General features: G+C 38.9%; 1 protein-coding gene across 7 annotated transcripts in view; it reads left to right on the forward strand.

Moving 5' to 3' along the window:
* Arhgef9 (Cdc42 guanine nucleotide exchange factor 9) overlaps positions 1-19,510 on the forward strand; it is a 299,679-nt gene that overhangs the window by 249,659 nt on the left and 30,510 nt on the right. For all 7 annotated transcript variants that reach the window (XM_090326294.1, XM_090326296.1, XM_090326295.1 and 4 more), the window contains 3 exons: positions 3,767-3,946; positions 9,922-10,154; positions 18,754-18,883. In XM_090326294.1, the coding sequence (XP_090182420.1) occupies positions 3,767-3,946; positions 9,922-10,154; positions 18,754-18,883 (543 nt within the window). The remainder of the gene's footprint in view (positions 1-3,766; positions 3,947-9,921; positions 10,155-18,753; positions 18,884-19,510) is intronic.

Here is a 19,510-nt window from a genome sequence, read left to right on the forward strand (position 1 = left end):
AAATATATCCATACCGTCTACCAAATACAGGAGAATTGTTTGTGTTTTTGTATAACTTTAGATCTGTTATCTTTCTGTGTACATTCATGTATGACATGTGTATTTGCATATATGACATGTATATATACATAATTTAAAGAACTATAATCATAATCATAGTGATAGATTTACTATTTATCTTCTTTAACATTATATCATACGCCCTTCTATGTTTCTACATAGGTTTTTTTTTTTTTTGCCAGTCCAAGGGCTTTCTCAAGGCTAGAGCTTTACCACGTGAGCCACAGTACCACTTCCAGCTTTTTCAATATATGTGGTCTTCGTGCATGCTAGGCAAGCACTCTACCACTAGGCCAAACTCCCGGCCCATTTTCTACATAGTTTTATAATCATTTCAATGGCTCTGTATTATTCCGTTGAGCTAAGTATAACAATATATTTATCATCTAGCATTATCTTTAAAAACACTCTAGAGTTCCAGCATCCTATAGGCAATCACATTTTTCTTAGTATATAGGTACTTAGTAGAAGTAAAATAATTTTCTTGACAATAGCAATGAGGGACACATGGGGAATTGGGAGGCAGCCCAGGCATCATTGTTTCTCTATTCTCTTTTCCAGAGGCCATGTTCTTCCTTTTCATTTCTGTCATATTCCATACTAATGTTAGTCTCTGGCATCTTTGCCATATTTGTGGGATTTTATGACATTTAGGATTTATGATGTTTCTTCCTGAACCTTTCCACTGGGAGCAGTGAACAAAACTGTTATTTCCTGAACTGATTTCCCTGAGGATAAGTGAGTTATCTAGGCTGGATTTTTCTGTCTTCCACTGTGATCACTCCCCAATACCTAGTGCATACCCACAAGTGACATGCTAAATGTGACATAATTGCCAAGTATTGCTGGCCTAACCATACAAAGAAACACTGGGAATATAGGTAAGGAACCCTCTTCTCCCCTGCTTAATGTGGGGATTATATACTTGTTGCTGTTCTTGCCCCCTTTTTAGCTAAGACACTTAGAAAGGTGGTAGGAAAAGAGGCAGAGGCAGACTCAGACAAAGGCACACCCATCTAGAGAGACACTAGGTCCTGAGAGATACAGGGAATAGACTACAGGAGTTAGTTGTCTGTCTTTCTAGAACTGAATAATAGTTTGTCAAGAAGCAGAATTTGGGGAGCTACTTTAGTAAAAGCAGCAGAGCCAAAAGTATTCTGAGAATTAGTGGGGTACTGGTAGTTCAAGCCTATAATCCTAGCTACTCAGAATCACAGTTTGAAGCCAGCCAGGGCAAGAAAGTCCTTGAGAATTTTATCTCAAACCACCAAAAAAAAGCTGGAAGTGGAGCTGTGGCTCAAGTGGTAAAATGAACAAAAAAAGCTCAAGAATAGAGCCCAGGTCCAGAGTTCAAGCCTCAGGACTAGCAAAGAGAAAGAAAATATTGTGAGAACTAGAGGACATCTTCTTTCTGGTAAGTATCATATATGAAAGAATGCAGAATTATATTAAGTGAAGTAAGCCAGACTCAAAGGAACATAGGCACAATGGTTTCCCTCATAATCAGTAGAAACCTTGGGCTCTCCTAGCAGAGATTTACAATAGAGCAAAACCTACATACATAAGGTCATATAGGATAACACTAAATGAAAGGACCTCCAGGATATAGAAACAAAAGCCATATAATTTGTGATTGTTGTGCTTAATGTACTGTTATCTCTCATCTCTTTTGTTGTCCCTTGGTTTTCTCATAATTTTACAGTATTTTACCTTGTTATCTGATATATTATATATATATATATGTTTATTTGGTTATTTGAAATAGGATAGGGAAGGGGGAAAAACAAGATGAGGGGCAGGGGTGGGGAGAGGGAAATGGGGACCAAAAAATGCGAAAGGGTATCAATGTTTGTGAAGTAATGCATCTTCTATCTGGCAAATATAATGTAACCCTTCTATTAATTACAATAAAAATATATTTTAAAAAAAGAAAGAATGTAGAAAATCATGCAGGTGCTGGTGGCTCATACATATAATCCTAGCTACTCAGGAAGCTGAAATCTGAGGATTGTAGTTTGAAGCCAGCCCCAGCAGGAAAGATTCTTACATTCAATAAACCACCAAAAAGAAGAAAGTAGAACTTTGGCTCAAGTAGTAGAGTTTAAGCTTTGTGCTAAAAATGTTAAGAGACAGTGTCCTGGCCCTGAGTTCAAGCCCCAGTATCCTCTCCACTTGACCTCCCTCTTTCTCTCTCTCCCTCCCTCCCTCCCTCCCTCCCTCCCTCCCTCTCTCTGTCTCTGTCTCTCTCTCTCTGTCTGTCTCTCTGTCTGTCTCTCTCTCTGTCTCTCTCTCTGTCTCTCTCTCTCTCTCTCTCTCTCTCTCTCTCTCTCTCTCTCTCTCTCTCTCTCTCTCTCTCTCTCTTTCACACACACACACATAAACACACACACACAAATGCAGATAAAAACCCAGGCATGGTGGTACACACCTGTAATACCATTATTTGGTAGGAGTATCATGAGGTTTTATGCCATCTGAACAAAATGAGACCCTGTCTCAAAAGCAAAATAAATATGAAAGGGCTAGAGACATAGCTAACATAGAAGTGTACTTGCCTAACATGCCAGGCTCTGGGTTCAATTCAAAGTACCACAAAAAAGAGAGGAGATAATATAAGCGGTCTAAAGCACATCAATAAATATTGAGATAGCCACAAACGATTACTTGCAACTGTTGAAATGCTAATTAGAGTGAGAGGGTACAGGGAATTGAGCTTTGGGTAAAGAATGATAAAATGAATTGGAACCAGGCATGAGATTCGTCCTGAGGTATGCCAAGACAACATCATTCGCAGCTATGATAAGGATGAAAAAAATGAGCATAGGGACAGAGCTAGATATGGTAACAGAGGTGTTAAGAAATTGTACTGCACTTTTAGATGAACATTAAGCGACCATAATTCATTGTCCCAAGGAACATCACACACAAGAACTAATGATTTCTACTAAAGACCGTATCTTCAATTGAAAATACATATCAATAAGTTCAAAATGGAAAACTCAATTTAAGAACCACTTTTCATTGTGCCTTTTTTTTTGCCTTGACGTAGATGGTGACCTGAGTCTGATTAAATTCCCTTTAGTGCTCTCATATCAGATCAAAAAATTCTTTCCTTCTCCTTTCATCAGTGACCAGTTGTATTCATCTATCTATTCACAAATGTCTCTTAAATACCTATGCTAGTAAAAATATCATGCTTAGGGATTAATGGGCTTACTTGCTGAACGATAGCTTCTGCCCAGTTACCTTAGACAGTTGAAACATTCATTTTAAGAAGTAGTTTAGTTATATCAATTCCTGTTCCTTTATTGAAAAATTTCCTGCTCTCATCTCTATTACCAGGTCATTTTCAGTTTGAATTCTTTTATTGTTAGAATTGGGCTTACAAGGAAAAGAACTTTAGAGACTGAATGGATCCACCTAAACCAATAGCTACTAAAATGAAAATGTTGGTTTTCAGCATGCTTAAGGGAAGTGCACTTTGACTTTTGAGGTTTTTGTCATTAAAAGTGATGACAAAAGCATTTATATTTTTCAGACTTACTAAAGTGAATTCCTTTTCTAAATCTCAGGCTTCTCATATGAAAAATGGAAATGAGTGGTTCCTCTCTACTTCATAGAAGTGCAATGAGACAGCCCAGTAGTAAAGCCAGTGGGGGGGGGAGATAGGAGAAAAACCTCATTATAGGTTTTCCTTTCTCTGCAGGGCTACCTGAAGCAGTGCCGAAAGAGGCGGGACATGTTCAGTGATGAGCAGCTGAAGATAATCTTTGGGAACATTGAAGACATCTACAGATTTCAGATGGGCTTTGTGAGAGACCTGGAGAAACAGTACAATAATGACGATCCCCACCTCAGCGAGATAGGACCCTGTTTCCTAGAGCACGTAAGCATCCTACCCTTTGTGGAGATTTATCTTGGTGATTCATGTTCTTAATGTACTACGTGAAGTCATTTCTTTACTCTTTTGCTTTTTTTCCCTTATGGTTTATTCCCTGTCGTTGCTGTATCTTCCTTTGGTACTTGGTGTATTGTATGTACATTTGTTTCTTTGACTTAGTGAAGGGAAGGGGAAAACCAAGATGATGAGACAAAGTACTAAGTGTGGCCTATGTAAGTCAATCCCTACTCCCATAATGCTTAGGACATGACTTCTAATGAATTTCCCTGGCAGACAGCATATTACCTGCTTCCATGAAGGAGGACTATTGGAATCTTATGCCTGGTTTTCAATAGATTTTGCCTTCATTGTTTCTTCTGACTAATACTTGTTCAAAGTCTAGTATATTAAATATGAAAATTGCTATCTTGCCTGCTTTTAGGGTCCATTTGCCTGATAAGACTTTTTCCCACACTTTCATTCTAAGACAATGTCTTTTTTATCAGTAAGATGCATTTCTTGTAAGTAACGAATGATTGGTCTTTGCTTTTTAATTCAACTCATCATTCTGTCTTTGATTGCAAAATGGGACCCATTAACATTCTGTGGTACTTCCTGCCATTGTTATTGTAATATTTCTTTCCTCATTGGCTATCTGCTCATCTACTCTTTGTTCTGTATCTTTATTTACTAAATTACTCTTTCATATCCTTACTTCATTTAGTTATTTATTTGTATTAATTGAGATTTTTCTGCTGTTTATTTTCTCCCCTATTTTCATGATTATATTTATCTTTCTCTTCTCTGTATAGAATTCCTCTATTTTCTAATGTGCGTGCTTAGTGATCACAAATTGCTTTAGTTTTTTTTAAATTTATTTTATTGTCAGGGTGATGTATAGAGGGGTTACACTTATATTCATCAGGTACATTACTTCTTGAATATTGTTACCCCTTCCCATGTTTTTCTCCCACTTTCCCTCTTCCCTTTAGTTTTATTTGTGATAGAAGGTTTTTATTTATTCAACAGTCATGATGAATGATATCTTTGCTAAGTAGAGTAGTGTTTTAGGGTTTTTTTTGGGGGGTGGGGGTGATATAAATGCATCATTTTGTATTCTCCTTATTTGGATTCTATACCTAAGTCATTTTTGCCAGTCCTGGGTCTTGAACTCATGGCCTGAGCACTGTCCTTGAGCTTTCTCAAGGCTGGAGATCTACCACTTGAGCCACATCACCACTTCTGGCTTTTTCTGAGTATGTGGTACCGAGGAATCAAACCTAGGGCTTCGTGCATGCTAGGCAAGCACTCCACCACTAGGCTATACTCCTGACCCCTGTACCAGAGTTTTAGGCTCAAGGCTAGTAGTACTCTACCACTTGAGCTTCACTTCCAAATTTTTGTTGGTTAATTTGAGATAATGCTTTCCTATCTCGGCTGGCTTTAAACCATAATCCTCTGATCTTAGCCTCCTGAGTAGCCAGGATTATAGGCATGAGATACTGGCACGTGCCTCCTCCTTGCTAAGATTTCTGTTGAGAAATCTGGGACAATTCTAGTGAGCTCATTATAAGTGACTCATAATTCTTTCTTACAGCTTGCCTCTTCAAGTATTATAGATCTATTAGCGTTTTAGCTATGATGTGTTTTGCAGTGGTCTATTGCATGCTATGTTGTACCTGAATATCTATTTTTCTCTCAAAATTTTGAGAGATTTGTCCTATTATTTTATCAAGTATATTTTCTGTCTCTTTAGTTTGTACTAGTCTTCTATGACATTTATAATGTCCCAGAGGACTTATGTGTTCCTTCCATATTTCTTTATGCTCCCCTATTTCTTCACCTGTCTGTGAGAACATATGCCTCGTTCTTGAGTGCTGATATTCAATTTGATCAAATCTAGAGGAAGTATGCCATTGTGCTTTTCATTTCCCATATTTCCATGTGATACTTTTTTAAGATTTGTCTTCATTGTGTATATTTATTTAATCAATATTTATTCTGTATCTTTATTTACTAAATTTATCTTTCATATCCTGGATTGTTATCCTTATTTCATTTAGTTATTTATTTGTATTAGTTGAGATTTTTTGGCTGTTTATTTGTATCCTCTTTGAATTTGTTCCATTTTTATATATGTCTCTTATTTCATTGATCATTTGTGTAATCATACTTTTGGATTCTTTTGGCTTTTTTCCTTTCATTATCCTTTGTTACTATGGGAGTGTTGATCTTTTAAGGGTTATTGGTTTTTTTCATATTTCTTGTGCTTTTGCTTTGGGATTTACACATCATTGGTTGGAAATTTTAATCACCTCTAATTTTTCAGAATGTGTAGTAAGAGTGATAAAAATATTTCCCCCCTCAGGACTGTGGTATAGCTCATTATGCAAACTTTTCCATGTGTTCAAGGTACTAGCCAATGCTAGTCTCCTAGCACCTCTCCTATAGAAAAGAATTAGTTGCCCTCTCATGTTTTCTTTTGTGGTTTGAGAGTTGGGCTGATCAAGGGTCGGTGGTCAGTTGTTCACTTTGTGTTGTTTCTACATTTAAAGCTTCTTTTCTTTGTGTACTGATTATCTATTTGTATGTAAACATAATCTTAGCTGCACGCAACTGCAGGGCCTTCTGTGGGTATAATCATGATCATGTGCCTCATTGGAGCACAAGGCTCAGTGCTTATGTATACATAAGTTGTGAAAACCAGGGCTACTAATATGATCTAACTTAACCTTGGTTTCACATGGCAATGAGGCTGGAAATTGCAGTGATGGTCCAGAGGCTGCTGCATATGCATGCATGGTATAGGTCCATGGGCCAAGAAAACTGTAGCTAGGATGATTAAAGAAAGAAGTAAAGAGTGATTTATCCAACTAGAGTATGTGAAGTCTAGGTCACTGGAAAAAGAGAACCAGATCTGTGGTAGGGATGGCTCAGACAAGTCCAGACACAGAAGACAGAGAGTATGAGTCAGGGATGTGGAAAATGTGAAGGTTACAGAGCTGGGTCCTTGTATCAGGCAGCTGAAGACTTCGGGGAGCAGAAAAGGAGAAGTTGGCATCTATCATGTACCTCAAAACTATGATGACCAAAATAAAGGAAAGAAAGAAAAAATAAGAGGAAGAGGGGGAAAAGGAAAGGGAAAGAACATAGTCTCTAGAGAACCATAAGTGACAGTTTTAGTGGACTACTGCTGTGATAGCAGTTTTCTCAGCAGTGAAAGCTGTCTTTTGCAGAACAAATCACTGGGGCCTGTGACCTAGACATTGTGCCCAGCTGCTATAAGGACTATTGATGTCCTGGCAGAGAGATCTGTTGGCTTGTTGTACCAAACATGTCTCTGGGAATCAATGATTCTTACTGCCTAGCTGGTGGAGATAGAGATCATTGTCTCTCATATTTCCTGTTATATACAGACAACTGTGCCAGTCCTCCAGAGATCTAGGCATGGTAAAACTAAAGTTAGTCATATTGACACTGTCCCCAAAGCTTTCCTTTTCCTAGTAAGTGATGGGCATATGACCAGGGAGGTTGTTCTCTGTGCCAAGTAATATTTCAGGGATGAGGTAGTCCCGGAAAACTGAAAATGTTCTCCTTACCTTTTTTGTGTGATTATTTGCAGGCATCTTTTTCTTTTACTATATTGCTATGGTGTTCCTTAGTAGACTCATAAGCTCCTCCAAGGTTAGTTCTTTTCATGGATAGGTTCCAGAGTTGTTTTGTTGTTGTTGTTGTTGTTGTTGTTGTTGAAGAGAAGGAAGGTTAGCATCATTTCTTGATTCATCTTGCTGATGTCCTCTACCCAAAATTTGGTTTCTATGTATTTAATGCTTTTTGCTATTATTATAAATTATATTTCTTTTTTTCTTATAATTTGTTGCTATGCATAAATACAATGGTTTTTGTATATTGATTTATATTCTGACAATACAGAATTCACTATTTTAGGTAGAATTCTATTGATTAAACATGTCATCTCCATATAAAAGCAATTTTATGTTGTGTTTTGCCAATCTGTATGGCATCTATTTGATTTCTTTATTTTCCTGCCCATGGTATTTAGTACAGTGTTAACTAGAACGGATGAGGGCATAGCTATTTTGTTCCTCATGTTAGGAAAAAACATTCAATATTTTACCATTGAGAATGAAATTAGCTTTAGATTTTTCATGGGTACTCTTTATTACATTGGGGGTTAGTTTCTCCTTGTAGTATGCTGATGGCTTTTCTCAAAATTACATTTTCTCTGCCGGGCATGGTGGCTCATGCCTGTAATCCTAGCTACTCAGGAGGCTGAGATCTGAGGATCCTCGTTCAAAGCCAGCCCAGGCACTAAAGACCGTGAAACGCCTATCTCCAATTAATCTCAAGAAAACCAGAAGTGGGGCTGTGGCTCATGGGGTAGGGAAGTAGCCTTGAGCTGAAGAGCTCAGGGTCAGTGCCCAGGCCCTGGAGTAGGGCAGCTATCTTGTGCCAAAGAGCTCAGGGACAACACCCAGGCTCTGAGTTCAAGCACCATGACCCCCTGAAAAAAGTTTATTCTCAAATGCTTATTCTGTATTGATTGTTCATATGATTTCATCTAAGTTAATAATGAGAAACAGGATAAATTCCTTTATATACTATTTTTCTTGCTTTATAAAGTCAAAGTTTAGCTGTGTGTGTTAGCATATAGCTATAATCCCAGCATTTGGGAGTTAGAGGCTGAAGAATCATGAGTTTGAAACCACCCTGGAATACATAGTGAGACCCCTCCCCCCACACACAATATAGAACCCAAAGTTAAACCAATAATTATTCTAGCTTGACTTATTTGCCTAATTTATTTCCTCTGAGTTATTTTTTCTCTTGTGGAGGCAGAAGGATCATGCATTCAAGGTCATTTGGGAATGCATAGACTGTCAGTAAAAAAAAAAATACAACACAAAACAAAGCTCATAATAACTGTCAACTTATTTGTCTATCTTTTTTTTCTTATGTTTTGTTCATGTGTTATATTCTCACAAGTCAGATTAGTTTTGCACTGAGTCCTGAACAATATGAAAGAAAATGTAGGAACTTAAAAGAAAACTTTAATTAAAAAAATATTTTAAATTTACAGAAAGTTTGAAAAATGTAAATATTACAAAAACTATTCCTTAAATGGGCTTCCTTAAAAAGTTAAGTATGCCATTTATCTGGAGTAACTTGTTGCTAGCATTTTTTAATTACTTGGGTATTTTCTTCCTTTCTCTCTTAAATATCTCCTTTAATTTCTATGCATATATATTCACACACATACACATTCATATTTATACATATATTCTTCAACACATATCTTGCACGTATCTTTTTTTTATCAGTCCTGGGGCTTGAACTCAAGGCCTGGGCATTCTCCTTAGGCTTTCTCAAGACTAGTCTTCTGCCACTTGAGCCACAGCACCACTTCTGGCTTTTTCTGTGTATGTGGTACTGAGGAATCTAACCCAGAGCTTTGTGCATGCTCGGCGAGCACTCTACCACTAGGCCACACTCCCAGCTCCTTCTTGCAGATATATTTTTGAATACATATTTCCCAGGGGATATTTCATGGAGATCATCTAAGGTTCTAAATGATGATATATTCAGACACATGTTATTATATTTTTTCAGCTTTTTTAGCTGTACTCAATGGCAGAGTATATTAAATGACTTAGTCTCTTCCCCCCATAAGTAAAATTTCTAATTCATCTCTTTTTATGATCCAAAGCTAGAATTTTATTTGTCATGTTCTGGCTCTATTCTTAGAGCCAGTTTTTCCTCATTACATTTTTTCCAGAATTTCCTTGCTTCCCCTCCATATTCATTCTTTGATATGTACTTTACAATGAATTTACCATTGTGAATTGGTTTAAAAATAACTGATGGTGTCTGCAAAAGAATAGGATCTGTCCTTCTATTACTTTGAAATTTCTTTTAAGAATGTCAGTAACCTTTCTCTCTACCTTTTATTCTCTCCACAGCAAGATGGATTCTGGATATATTCTGAGTATTGCAACAACCACTTGGATGCCTGTATGGAACTCTCCAAGCTGATGAAGGACAGCCGCTACCAGCACTTCTTTGAGGCCTGTCGCCTCTTACAGCAGATGATTGACATTGCTATTGATGGTTTCCTTTTGACTCCAGTGCAGAAGATCTGCAAATATCCCTTACAGTTGGCTGAGCTTCTTAAGTATACTGCCCAAGATCACAGGTAAATGTTGAAGGAAGTAGAAGGAACTTTTACATATTGGTGCTTATTGAAAATTCCTATCCTTTTATTGTTTCTGAGCTTCTAGCAGTTTATCTACAAAATAGTTTACATTCTTGCTTGCCTTACAAGGCTGTTGTGGAGGGAGTAACGGAATGCTTCAGTGAGTTGCTTGTAAAGGTGTAGATTAGTATGCACAGCTTATCCCCTGCCGTCAGAACCTGGATCTTTTAGCTTCTTCCTTATTCCTGAGTTCAACCTCATGAATAAACCCTGATATAATAAGTGTTCAACCCCTCTTGAAAAATTCAGATGTCTGGGTAAAATCCTATTCAGCTGCCCCTAGAGTTCTTCTGCAAGGCTATTTCCTTAGTCTTCTTTAGCCTTTCCACAATTCTGTGCCCAGCCCAGCTATACACAGACCCAAAAAACACCTGGGGAATAATAGACTTGAGCATCTCCCTGATGCTTTAAGATTTTTAACTTTTTTATTAGAAAGCAGAGTGGGAGGTATGGTTCAAGCAATAGAGGACATGTCTAATTAAGCATGAGTCTCTGAATTCAGATCCCTGTGTCACCATAAACAGAAAAGTTATCCATCAAGAGAGAAGGAAGATAACTGAATAAAATGATACTCCTCATCTCTTCCCAGTGAGGTATCTGCTAAGAAAAATTGTCAGCAGTGTGTATAGCCTGCAGTGAACCATCCCTGTTCTTTTACGCAGCTAAAAATGCCAAACTGTTTCTAGCTTGCCCTTAATTGGTATTAACTTCCTGACTTTAGACTTTTTGACAGAGCTCTTAGTTTCTTTACAATGAGCACTCTAGGAAAAAAAGAAGTGTTTAGCCCAATTTCTCTTAGTTTTTCCATAACTTTCTTTTTATTTATTGGGGGGAGGTTATGGGGTTTGAACTCTGGGCCTGGGCACTGTCCCTGAGCTCTTCAGCTCAGGGCTACCACCCTACCCTTGAGCCACAGCCCCACTTCCTGTTTTCTAGAGATTAATTGGAGATAAGAGTCTCATGGCTTTGTAGTGCCCAGACTGGCTTTGAACCGGGATCCTCAGATCTCAGCCTACTGAGTGGCTAGGATTATAGGCGTGAGCCACTGTGCCTGGCTTTTCCATAACTTTCATTTGGGCTTGCTTATTCTTTTTTTTTTTTGGTTCTATTATCTGGATCACATGGGAGCTGATTTCAAAATCTAGATACAAAAAGGTACAGTTTTGGCTCAGCTGGTTTATGTTAAGCTTCTAGGTCAATCTTTGGATCTTTTTTTTGAGTCAATGTTGTTTCTTTTGCAAATTATGGATCATGTGCTTTAGTGGTTCTAGAGCTCTAAGTGCCTTTCATATTTAACCCAAACGTTAAATACTGAATTATTTTGTGTCACAGGATCAGTGCTATATCTGCCTTTATGACCTTCTATCTGTAACAGAGGCAAGTTTGGTAAAATTTTGCAAAGGAAGAATCTGCCCCCTCGTCCCTTAGGCTGATCAGTCTACTAAGCCTGAAGTTGGTGTTCGTGCCAATGAGACCTTTGTATTAGTCAGCTTTTTCATTGTTTTGGCAAGCATCTAGGAAATAAAGAAGGAAATATTTATTTTGGCTTCTAGTTCCAGAAGTTTACATCCATGTTGTCCTGTGATAAGGTCGGAATATCATGCACAACTTCAGAGGGGGGAGGGGCAGAGGGAGAGGGAGAGGGGAGGACGAGAAGAAGAGAGATGGGAGGAAGGGCCTAGGGTCAAAATATAACCTTCCAAGGCATCTCCCATTGACCTGTTTCCTCCAGTGAGGCACCTTCTCCTAAAGCTTCCACTACCTCTCAAAATAGCACTACCAGCTGGAGACCAAGCCTTCAACACATGAGCATGTGGGGAACATTTCATATTCAAATCATAACACACTTGAACAGAATAGATTTAGTGTCACCAGAACTGAATTTCAAATTTTCTAAGGATATATTGTTTGTATGCCTGATGCTAGAAATTGAACCCAGGACTTTATACAGTTAGACAAGTGCCCTACCAACTGAGCTACAATCCCAGTCTAAATAGGTTTTCTTACAAGGATTGGAAGGACATTGAAGAATTCCCAAGAAAATGAAGATGTTAGAAACTTAAAAATACAAAACATGGGAGGGGGTCAGGGAGGGAAAGTAAGAGAAAAACATGGGAAAGGATAACAATGTTCAAGAAGTAATATACCCACTACCTAATGAATATAACTGTTACCCCTCTATACATAACCCCAACAATAAAATAAAAAATAGGAAACATGTCTATGAACCTAGAATAGAAATGCTATTTGTTCTAGTTAAATATCCTCATACTGCAGCTAGAAAAACTGGTGTGCAGAAAGAAAAAATAAGATGAAGCAAGTCTGTTGAGTCAGAGACACAAGAAAGAAGCAGTATTCACAGAAGCTAGCTCTAAAAGGAGTTCTCTGAGTAATTTTTGTGCTCGGGGCAGTTTATGAGCCATTATACTAGCCATTCTCTTATTCTATCAACCTGTTATGAGACTATAAATGACCTCTACAGTTATATTACATGGTTCTAAGTAAGTAGAGCAGTGACTTTCATACCTTAATCTTAGTGGAGCTGCCTTCAGGCCAATGGTTTTAAAACCTGGATATTCAAGGAGTGATCCTGAAATATTTTTCATATCCCAGCTTCTCACCTACCTACTCCCTATCAGGAAATCTAGCAGGAGGTTCTAAAAATTCATACTTCTGGACTAATAATATTGGCTAGGTAAATTATATACTATGTACTGATCTGAAGAGTACCAGAAAGATGAATTAAACAATCTCAAGGTGATTTTTTTAGTTTGGTGGGAGCTTGCAAAACAGTATTGCTGCTCTTCAAAGCCCTTGATTTCCTCTCTTCCTTCTTACTGGTGGTCTCCAGAATACTGAGAAACGTAATTCAGGTAGTAGTAGGCTACATTAATCTATCATTTGGAGCAAAGGCACTAATATGAGGTCATAGAAAACATTTTGTAAAAGTTTTGCAAGGAAGCTGTATCAAGATTATACCTTCTGCCATGCATGTCAAGAATGTCTTGGGATTATCCAGGTGTGGTAGCTTATGCCTATAATTCTAGCTACTCAGGAGGCTGAGCTATGAGGATCTCCATTCAAAGCCAGGGCACTACAAAGCCGTGAGATTCTTATCTCCAATTAATGTCTAGAAAATAGGAAGTAGAGCTGGGGATAAGGGGGTAGGGCAGTAGCCTTGAGTTGAAGAGCTCAGGAACAACACCTAGGCGCAGAGTTCAAGCCCCATGACCCCCTCCAAAAAAGAATGACTTCGGATTAAGCCAGTAATTTATACCTGTGATCTCATCTACTCTGGAGGCAGAGGTCAATTTGATCAGAATTTGAGCTAGCTTAGATGGAAAAAAAGTTCACAAGACTGATCTCAACAGAAAAAAATAGGATCATTGTGGCACATATCGTTCATCTCAGCTATGGTAGGAGGTACAAATACTAGGATCACAGTCCAGGCCAGCCTAGGCACAAAAGACATCATCTCAAAAATAATCAGAACAATAAGGGCTGCTAGCATGGCTTAAGCTCTACCCTTGAGTACAAAGAGGGTCAGAGACAGTGCCGAGGCCCTGAGTTCAAGACCCAGGACCAGTAAAAATAATAATTATTATTATTAAATTTCTAGCTTGAGGCTTAGTTTGTTTCTAGCCGTGTCTTGCTTAGAGCCTTACTCAGAAAGGTGTTCAGTAAGATAATGATATAGTCAGAGAGGTTTTTGAGGGATATTGAATAGAAAGTGATAAATGGAAAGTATTATTTGATTTTCTTATGGAGCATGACATTAATTTCCTCGCCCCACCTTTCTTGGGCTAACAAGAAGGGAGATTATATACAAAATAAGGGTAGATGGCATGTTTGAAGCTAGAAAATCTTGGTTCCATTTTTCTTAACAGACAGCAGGGTCTAGACCTCATCTGAAGATCTAGAGTCTCTGACTCAAGTTTAGGTGGAAACCACAGATCTTTTGTATATAATCTACTTTTAAAGCCAGTGGAACAGGTTGTATGTGGGAATTTTGTTCCTTAACTGGTATAAGAAAAGCAGCAAGCTAAAAATGGAAAAATAAATAAATAAAAACAGACCATATGGAGCTGTAGCAATGATAAACTCATACTTGGCTAATATGTGGGGTCAGACAGAGCATTAATTTGGGGTCAATAATGGGATATTTTCATACCTGCACTATCCAGTAGACTTTCTTTTTTTTTAAGAGATCTTAAGATTTTCTTTTTTTTTTTTTTTTTTTTTTTGGCCCCCTTCTCTTTCTGGCCCCGCTCGCTCCGGCCCCGCTCGCTCCGGCCCGACTAGGCCCCCTTTCTAGCTCAGGCCCCGCTCGCTCCGGCCCCGCTCGCTCCGGCCCCGCTCGCTCCGGCCCCCTCGCTCCGGCCTCGCTGGCTCTGGCTCGGCTCGCTCCCGCACGCTCCGGCCCTGCTCGCTCCGGCCCCGCTCGCTCCGGCCACCACTCGGTTGGGCTCCGCTTGCTTGCTTTCGCTCTCTGTCGCTTGTTGCAGTCTCGTCTCTGCCACTTCCGGCTTGGTTGTGTATGTGGGATACCGAGGAATCGAACCCGGGTCTTTGTGCATGCTAGGCAAGCACTTTAACGGCTAGGCCAAACTCCCGGGCCCGAGATCTTAAGATTTTCATGTGTATACTTTGAATTTCTTTGAACAACATGGTAACAGAGACAAAGTCCTATTCCCGTTTTCTTCTCCTATTCTCCACAGAGGTAGCTACCATCTTGAAGCTGGTGACCATCCTTCCCATGCATAGTTCTATATTCTTACTATATAGGCCATACGACATTGGTGAAATAGTGCTGAGCATAGCTGACTTTCTACAATGATGTAAATGTTTGATATCTAAGCTGTCTAATAAGAGTATTTATTAACCACATGTGTCTATCTATTAAGTACTAAGAAAATAAATGACTAAATTTTTAATCTTATTTAATTTTAATTACTATGGGTACTATTTACCACATCATACAGTACCTATTTTACTTTCCAGAAAGTGCCTAAAAGCATTGATGTCCTCAAATCAGAGAATGGAAAGAAATAGAGGACAGGGAACTGGGCCCAAAGAGCAGAAGGCATACATAATGTATGTCAGCAGCTTCTACACTGCAGCTACCCCTTCTGTCATTCCTGTACCCTGTGTCTAAATGACAGGCTCAGATAGTCTTGCCAGGTGGAAACTTTGGCAATGTTAGGGACCCTAAAAGATCACCCATATACCAGAGCAAGTAATGATAAAAGGATGCAACATAACAGGTATTGATAACAAAGCTCTGGAACTAACTCTAAGAAATTGACAATTTGGGGACAAACAAAGATGCAGCTTCCAGACAGCATGTTTTGAAGCGATTTAGGAAGTACTCATTGATCATAAATGCAAAATGAGTCATTGATGAGATCCAGAAGAACGTTAGTGAAGGCTCACAATAACAACAAACTTTTCTACCCATTTTCTTGAGACAAAGTAAGTTTGTGAAGAGGTAGAGGCTGTCACTAGTAGTAACAAAATGCAGTTGTGTTTGAGGTCGTTGGTTACCGGAGCCAGCCAGCAGCGAACCGGGATTCCTGATTTAGGGGGTGAGGACTTGGAAAAGAAGACAAGAAAAAGATGAGGTTGGGAGGTCTACAGCTCAAGTCGGCAGCCCAAGACTGTAGCCTAAGGCTGTGAATTTAAGACTGTAGCACCATTTATTTCTAAATCCAGTCTTATATACCTTCTTGAATCTCAGATCAGTTAAGCAGGACAAAGCCATAAAGCAATAAATGGATAAGGTCAGGGAATTCACAATACAGACAATGCAGCTCAAAGTTCATAGGCACGGCGTCATACATGACAGCTCATATCTTTGTGTGGTTTTCTTACTGAGTTATGCAGATTCATGGGTCAGTCTGACTCCACACTCTGGCTCCTAACAGTTGGTCATTATAGGTTGTTCAAGACATAGATTGTGGCCATAGATGTCAGCTAAGAGGAGATGTTACCTAGCATCCGCCCTGGCGTTTAGAACTTTATACCCTCTGCTGATGTTTGGTCCTCCAACCCATTTTTGGACACATTCAATAAGAAAAGGCAGTAATTGCACATTTTCTTTTTCTCCCTTCCTTTCAGTAATTGGTGCTGGGAAAGCAAGCATAAGTCATTTAAATTGAGCTGATGTTAACAATGAACTGTATCACTGTCTTCTTGCCTTCTCAGTTTATTGTATCTCTATGAAATGGCTGAGATCTCACTTTCAATCTGTGTTTCACAGGAGTCATTCAATTGGAAATCAGATCAGACAAGCAAAGAAAACTAGGCAGAGCGATATGACTTGTAGCATATGGGTTATCTGAAGTCTCAGGGAACTGAGCTAAAAGTTGTACTTCTGGAGTGGTGACTTAATTGGCCACTGGCCTGATCACACCACAGCATGGTAACTGTAGAGATGATGACCTCATTTGTCACTCCTGCCCCCTCCAAGTTTTGCTTCCTGTCTTATTGAGAGGGAGTCTTCTGGGAGTCTTCTTCAAGTATTTTCCTTGCCTGGCTGAGAACATGGTCCATTGTGAAGTGAAGGTGGGGCCCAGGGGCTCTTGCTACTGTTTGGAAATGCTTGCATCTTGTAGAAGCCTTAATATTTTTCTGATATCCTAGTTAGGGCAGACCCTGCTCAAAATGGATATCAGAGTTAATTCTGTGAAAAGACAAAAGACTAAGAATTGTTTTACCAAAGATAATGAAATATCACATCATGTCAATATTATACCAAGGTGTTTACAAAGGGGTGAGTTACCATTTTGTAAGTCAGGTAATGAATACAATTCTTTTTTGGACAATGTCACCCCTTCCTTTGCTTCCCCCCCCCCCCGCTCCCCCTCCCATCCCTACCCATAAGTTGCATAGTTCATTTCTTACATAGTGTGTATTGAATACCATGACTGCATTTGTTCACCTTTCCTCCATTCATTTCCATTTAAAGAAATCTGAATTTTTTAAATAAAAGTTTGCCAGTCCTAGAGTTTGAACTCAGGGCCTGACCACTGTCATTGAGGGCTTTCTCAAGGCTAGAGCTCTACCACTTGAGCCCCAGCACCATTTCTGGCTTTTTCTATGAAGGTGGTTTTTTGAAATAGGATAGGGAAGGGGGAAAACAAGATGAGGGGCGGGGGTGGGAGGTGGGAAATGGGGACCAAAAAATGCGAAAGGGTATCAATGTTTGTGAAGTAATGCATCTTCTATCTGGCAAATATAATGTAACCCTTCTATTAATTACAATAAAAATATATTTAAAAAAAGAACAAATGTAGAAAATCATGCAGGTGGTACCAAGGAATTGAACCCCAGCCTTCGTGCATGCTAGGCAGGCACTCTACCACTAGACCAAACTCCCGGCCTAAAGGAATCTGAATTTTTATACAAGCATTGTTTTATGAGTTATATAAGATGTTATAAAATAGAAAAACAGTGTGGGATAGCTGGGACCAGTAGAAGGAAACATTGCTATAATATCTACAAGAAATGTATGATTTATAATCATATTGATAGCACTGAGTAAACCAATGTACATGAATGATGTTTAACTTACTGAACTCCTCCATAAATTCTACTGTAGTTTTCTTCATTTTTGCTGATAAGAAAATTGAATCTATCAATAAGAAGTGAATTAGACTTGACAGTAGTGAAAGAACTAGGGTTTGACTCATGGAATGTGGGTTCTGTGGCTTAGTTATTATATAACATCCTATTTCTATATTGTGCGGGAGGAAAAATGAGGATGTCATTCTGCATTGACTTTGAACAGGAGCTTGTAGAAACAGACAGAGAAAGAGCTGGTCAGGTTGTCTGGACTATGGTCCTTGGCTGATTGTATCACAAAAATGTTGGAACCAAAAGAAATGGGTTTGTGCTAAGCATTCATGGCTCACAACTATAATCCTAGCTACTCAGGAAACTGAGATTCATCATTTGAAGTCAGACTAGGTACAAAAGTATATGAGACTCCTATCTCCACTGAACCACAGGGGAAAAAGGACAGAAGTGCAGGCATAGCTCAACTGATAGAGCACCAACCTTGAGTGGAAAAGCCAACTGAGAGCCCAAGGCCTTGAGTTCAAACCCTCATACTAGCACAAAAATAGGGAAAGAGTTATTATTCATGTAAAAGAAGTGTACAAGTAGGTGTTTGGGTGATGTGGTATCTTCATCATTATCAGATTCTAGCTCTTTACAGCTTTCAGCTATCCTGCCATAAGGATATGGACCTTGTCTTTATAGTCCATGATAGCTATGAGAGATTAATTTCCACCCATATCCCAAGTATCAGAGTTGGTTATGGGCTAAAGAAAGATGTGATTTTGTCTCAAAGATGATTTTTCAAAGATGTAGCCCAACACAAAGCCATCTGCTGAGGCAATTAGTCTTCTACTTGATATATCATAGGTTCTCACCTGAAAGTGAGGTCTCTGTCACTAAGGAGGAAGTGGAGGGTGACTATAAGGTTTAGTTCTTTGGCACATTGGCTCATCCAACTTTCACTCTTGTGTCTTCACAGTGATTACAGATATGTGGCAGCTGCCTTGGCTGTAATGAGAAATGTGACTCAGCAGATCAACGAACGCAAGCGACGTCTGGAGAATATCGACAAGATTGCCCAATGGCAGGCTTCTGTCCTAGACTGGGAGGTAGAATCTTTACCAACAGGGTACTGGGAAGTGAAAGGAGTTCCTTGAAAGACTCTCATCTTAGTCAAGGATACAGTCAAGGCTGGATAAGGAAGAGTGAGATTAGTAGAACAGCAGGAAGTATTTAGATTAGACCTGAGGCAAAGCTTGTTATTAGAGAAATACTTTATAGCTCTGCTTTATTCTGTACATTATAGGTTTCTCAAAAGACTTGGGAAAGAAAATTGGGACAATTGTTCATTAGGAAAAGTGATTGGCTTTGGATGTTGTTAGGAAAAACTAGATTGACTCGGTAGCCTTTCGAATCTCTCTCTCTCTCTCTCTCTTGTCTTCTCTTCTCTTCTCTTCCTCTCTCTCTTTACTCTTGAGTGGCAAACATATATAAGAAGTACTATGTACTCATGCACTTCCATATATAATATGCAGCTGGTTCTCTTGTTTCTAAACATGCAGTATAGCCAACATACTTCCTTTTCTTGCTTGTGAGAGCACATCACTCTGACGGATCTATTAGGTCTATCCAAGTCTGCACATTCTAGGCTATAAACTTATTCCTGCCAAATCCACAGACCAAATTCTATTTTCATTATCATCTTCTAAAAATAATCTCTTGAAAGCTTTCAGTTC

The sequence above is a fragment of the Megascapheus bottae genome, chromosome X, assembly GCF_031878675.1.
Source record: "Megascapheus bottae isolate mThoBot1 chromosome X, mThoBot2.hap1, whole genome shotgun sequence".
NCBI lineage: Eukaryota > Metazoa > Chordata > Mammalia > Rodentia > Geomyidae > Megascapheus > Megascapheus bottae.